At 49.7% G+C, this 4,716-nt stretch overlaps 1 protein-coding gene across 1 annotated transcript in view; it reads right to left on the bottom strand.

The window, feature by feature from the left end:
- The window catches only part of LOC108796511 (tectonic-3-like), a 13,004-nt gene extending 9,311 nt beyond the window's left edge, over nucleotides 1–3,693 (bottom strand). The window contains exons 1-5 of the mRNA XM_018568000.1: nucleotides 3,549–3,693; nucleotides 3,096–3,219; nucleotides 1,978–2,093; nucleotides 1,060–1,190; nucleotides 882–987 (exon numbers count right to left, since the gene is read on the bottom strand). Coding sequence (XP_018423502.1) covers nucleotides 882–987; nucleotides 1,060–1,190; nucleotides 1,978–2,093; nucleotides 3,096–3,219; nucleotides 3,549–3,636 — 565 coding nt within the window. The 5' untranslated portion in view covers nucleotides 3,637–3,693. The remainder of the gene's footprint in view (nucleotides 1–881; nucleotides 988–1,059; nucleotides 1,191–1,977; nucleotides 2,094–3,095; nucleotides 3,220–3,548) is intronic.
- Nucleotides 3,694–4,716: the final 1,023 nt, after the last annotated feature.

Here is a 4,716-nt window from a genome sequence, read left to right as displayed (position 1 = left end):
CCTGTTGTCACCAGACAGTTGTCCACAATAGGACACAAGCACACTCCAGGTTATTACACCTTGCCACTGCTGTACACCAGGGGGGGCCACCATCTGGTGCCTACTCACGTGCAGGAGGATGGTTGCCTTCCCTGAGTGATGGAAGGGAACCTTGGCCAGAAATCGGGTGGGGGTCCGATAGGGAATCCCTGTAGGCACTGCAGCAGGTAATCCTGGAGTAGGTCCCAATGCCTAGCAGGGTAAGGCTCAGCCCAAAGGCAAACAAACATGAGCCCTAAAAATAACAAACATTACGATGTCCCTGTGTAGCCGGCGGAAACACAAAAAAACTGACTTGGGATGGAAGGAGGAGTCTATTTATTTAATGTGGTTGATGTGTTTCCTGTTGCAGGCAGGCGGAGCCTATATCTCGATGGCTGTCCTGGAAGATGACTGGGGAAAAGTACCCTTGCAGAGGGGCTAACCCAGCACTCTAAGGGTTAAGTGCTCGTTTTGTCTCAGGGGGCTCAAATAAAGCCGATATACTGATCTGATCCTCCATCCCATGGCGGTCGGCACTCATCACTTTCCCCCTCCGCTATGAACGTTGCTCAGCGTCCTCATATCTAAATGCAACTCAATGGACCTGCATTAAACATCATGACATCAAAGGTCCTTAGACTTCCAGAGCCCGGGGGAGAAGAGGCTGCGGGGACCGGTCTTGCAGCCAAGCAGGACTGAGAATCAGGTGAGTAGATTTGACCCACCTAGACAAAACGAGTATCAGTGGGGGCAGCCCCCACTGCAAGGGTGAGTTTGTGAAATTCCAGGGGAGGGGGGGGGTTCTCCTTTAAGTTCGGGGATACACAGCACCTTATTCTGGGTTGTACAGCATCTCTTACTTGCAGGATTGTTGTCTGAACAAATATTTTGGGCCCCCACAGGTGCTGGCTGTCTCAGCACACTCAGAGCGTTGGAGGCGGAGACTGTGAGGACGGGATCGCCGGCCTGGAGAGAAGAACCACATATCAGAAATGTGTTTATAGAGCTTGATATCGCTTTCCAGCTGAACACACTGACCTTGTAGAAGCTGGAGAAGACCGGGACACTTTCAGAGGGGACAGAGAAGGAAGAGCCTTTGTATGGCTGACTGACTGACAGGAAGTTCGATGCATCCACTGTCCGCGGGGTGACAAAGTAATTTAGGGAGGCTGCAAAGACAGAGAGAACACACAGACTGTTACCTGCAATGGGGTCATGAAGGTGGGACCAGAATAATCACCTGCAATGGGGACGCAGATGGACACATGTTTCTCTTAAAGAGATTTTTTTTTCCGCGAAAAGAAAATACACGGTACATCCGGGTATGGAGGAGGGTCATGTGACTTATTAGCCTTCCCTTCATGTGATGGCCGAGACTGGTCATGTGGGGGTGAGGAGAAAGACCTCAGCCCTGTGTAAGCACATTGGAGAATACACAGGGCGTCCTTTCTTCTCTCCCGGTGGTTGAAGAGAGCAGCAGGGGGGAGCGCAGGGGAGAGAAGTCTGGGATGCCGGCAGGGCCGCCATTAAAGAGGACCTGTTGCTTTGACCTGCATTGGTTCACTTTAAAGCCCAACCCAGCCTTGCAGGTCAATTTCTTCAGAAAGCAGCCACAGCCTGAGTAGAAAAGCCTGTCCCCGGCCAGCATGCTGGAAGCTGTGGTCTCTCTGCAGAGGTCTGACACGCCTCCTGTCGAGTCAAACCTATAGAAAAGTTTAAACTCTGCTCCAACTGGAGTGCTCTTACTCCCTCACCCCCTCCCTGCTCTTGACATGAAAGTTAAGATTATTATTATCTGATATGCGGGTTGTATACAATCTGTAAGTGTACAGGAGATGTGCTCACCTACTAGTAATATGCTCGTGTATACTTTTATACATTTTGGGGGTGTGGTACGCAAGTCTAGGAATAGGGCCCACCGTACTATTATGAAGACGTTTAGAGCCAGACACTTACCATCATCTGAGAGGACGCAAAACAGTTGAGTGGGGGGCGAGCCGACCTGCTTGGTGGTGTAAGGGGTGTTGTTGCGAAATATAAGCCAGTTATACAGACACACCAACCTCTCCGCCCTGAACAGAAATCAGAGAGAAAGCATTAAACCAATGATATACATCTCCCTCCCAGAGGTCTGTCAGGAACAATGTACTCCGTTACACAATTACAAGAGAAAGCTGAACCACCCCACAGCTTCTTCTATCAATCCCTACAACCTCAGCATGGCTTGGGGATTATGAGAAGCCCGTCTCTAACTATCCACTGAGGGGTGCTTTAAAATCACAAGGCCCCTAAGGGATAATCCCGTTATTCTCCAACCTCTATTTCCACTCAGTGGAAAAACCCCACTGGCTGCCCAGTGGTTCTAGCAACCAATGACTGCAGAGGAGAAGGATGACCCTTGATGTCATTGGTTGCTAGGATGCCAGTGGTCCTTGCAACCAATGACTGCAGAGGAGGGGGGCCCCTGATATCATTAGTTGCTAGGATGCCAGTGGTCCTAGCAACCAATAGCTGCAGAGGAGGACCCCTGACATCCTTGGTTGCTAGGATGCCAGTGGTCCTAGCAACCAATGTCTGCAGAGGAGGAGAACCACTGACGTCATTGGTTGCTTGGACACCAGTGGTCCTAGCAACCAATGACTGCAGAGAAGGAGGACCCCTGACGCTGTTGGTTGCTAGGACGCCAGTGGTCGTAGCAACCAATGACTGCAGAGGAAGAGAACCCCGACGTCATTGGTTGCTTGGACGCCAGTGGTCCGAGCAACCAATGACTGCAGAGGAGGAGGACCCCTGACGTCATTGGTTGCTAGAATGCCAGTGGTCCTAGCAACCAATGACTGCCAAAGGAGGAGAACCCCAGAAGTCATTGGTTGTTGGACTGCCCATCGGTCCTAGCAACCAATGACTGAAGAGGAGAACGGTCTGGATCACTGACCTGCACTGGCCTATGAGCACAAAAAAGACTCAGTGAAGTCTGTTTGGAACCCAAATAATAATGATGATCATCTCTCTCTATATACACGCATCTCCCTCCCCAGTGTGTAATGTGTGAGATAGAAGACAAAAGGCCTTACTTGGTGCTGCCAGGTAAACAGGATGAGAAAACGCTTGTGGGGTCACTCAGGGAGCAGTCGGGGTCACAGCAGCAGTTCAGGTCGCAGTTTCCGGGTGAAAGGTCACAGGAGCAGATTGTCACACCTGATGACAGTAGAGATAGAGGAGGTATAATGCGCTTTCAGAAAACAAAATGCAATTTTTCTCTTGAAGAGCTTTTTTTTTTTCCATGACAAGAAAATACACAGTCCATCCGAGTATGGAGGAGGGTCATGTGACCTACTATCCCTCCTCTCATGGGAGAGCGCTGATGCTTGGGGATTGGCTAACACTGGTCATGTGGAGGCAAGGAGAAAGTCCTCAGCCCTGCATACGCTTCATCAAAAGCTTGTCACAAAGCTGCATTTCATTACTTTATAGGGGTGACAGGTCTGCTTTTATACTGTTACAAAGGGCTCCAAAGCACCACTTACCGCTGGAGGCTCCCCTGACCGGTCCGACCTGACACCACAAGGCGACAATTACCAGGAGAGTCCGGGAGAAAGCCATACTCCGGGCCATGACAAGGCCGCAGCGTTGCGTTGCTACAGCAACCACCGATGTCGACGTCACTCCTCAGCGACGCCAACAGATTCTGAACGGCGCAGCCAATGAAAGAGCGTCACGCCCAGCGAGAGCCCACCCTCCAATCGAGCCGTACAGCGCTCTGGTAGCGATGGTGTAGTGTCGCTGGTCACCAGCAGAGGGCGGTGTGGTTGCTTGTGTTGTCACAGCCCATAGAGAAGACTTACACAGCACATACTGTACAATGGAGGCAGATTTATGTCATTTTATCAGCAAAAACAATCTCATCTACTAGCATTTTATAATTTCCAGATCAGACCTCTCATTCCCAGATCCTTCAGCATTGTTCCTGGAAACTTTTTTTTTGTAAGGAAGTTTATTTTTTTGCTGTTTGCGCACTACCGGGGAAATTCCCCTTCACTTCCTGTCCAAGAGAAGAAAACAGGAAGTGACGGAAATTCCCCTCTTAAACAGTTGTCCTTGAAACAGGTGTCCCCGTTGAAAGATTTCCAAATCACCTCTTGTTTTGGTGACAACTCTAAAATTATGGATTTTCCATCACTTTCTGTCTGGCAATGGTCACCTGTACAAATTGAGGGGGTGACTTACAAATCTCTTGGGTGGGTTTTTTTGGAGCGCGGAGAACCAATGTCAACTCCATTGGTCCGCGCATTTCTTGTAACCTAAACTCCCTCTATAGTCCTAACTGTCTCAAGCTCCTAACTTTCTCAGGACCTCTCTAGATGGAAAGACAGAAGACTATGTTGGTTCAGCCATCTCAATATCCTGAGGGTGGACGTTCTTCCCCCCACTCCCCTATATCTTCGATTTTTGGCTGGTATACCCACCCCAATCCTTCTTTACTCATCTTCCCTCTAGAGTTGCCACCTTTTCTTCAAGCGAAACCCGAACACTCAAGCGACGTGTAGACATTTCTTTTGGAGAATGAGTCCTGGCTTATTCATATGTAAATATCACAGTTGAGACTATTTTCAGTGGGGGGCCAGTAGCCCCTATCTTAATTTTGGTTGCCCCCGTCTGCCTGACATCTTGTGTCCGGGTTTCTGCTGCCATGAA

The sequence above is a fragment of the Nanorana parkeri genome, unplaced genomic scaffold (genome assembly GCF_000935625.1).
Source record: "Nanorana parkeri isolate BGI_ZX_2015 unplaced genomic scaffold, ASM93562v1 scaffold1127, whole genome shotgun sequence".
In the NCBI taxonomy this organism is placed as follows: Eukaryota; Metazoa; Chordata; class Amphibia; order Anura; family Dicroglossidae; genus Nanorana; species Nanorana parkeri.
This window is presented reverse-complemented; position numbering and strand designations above follow the sequence as displayed.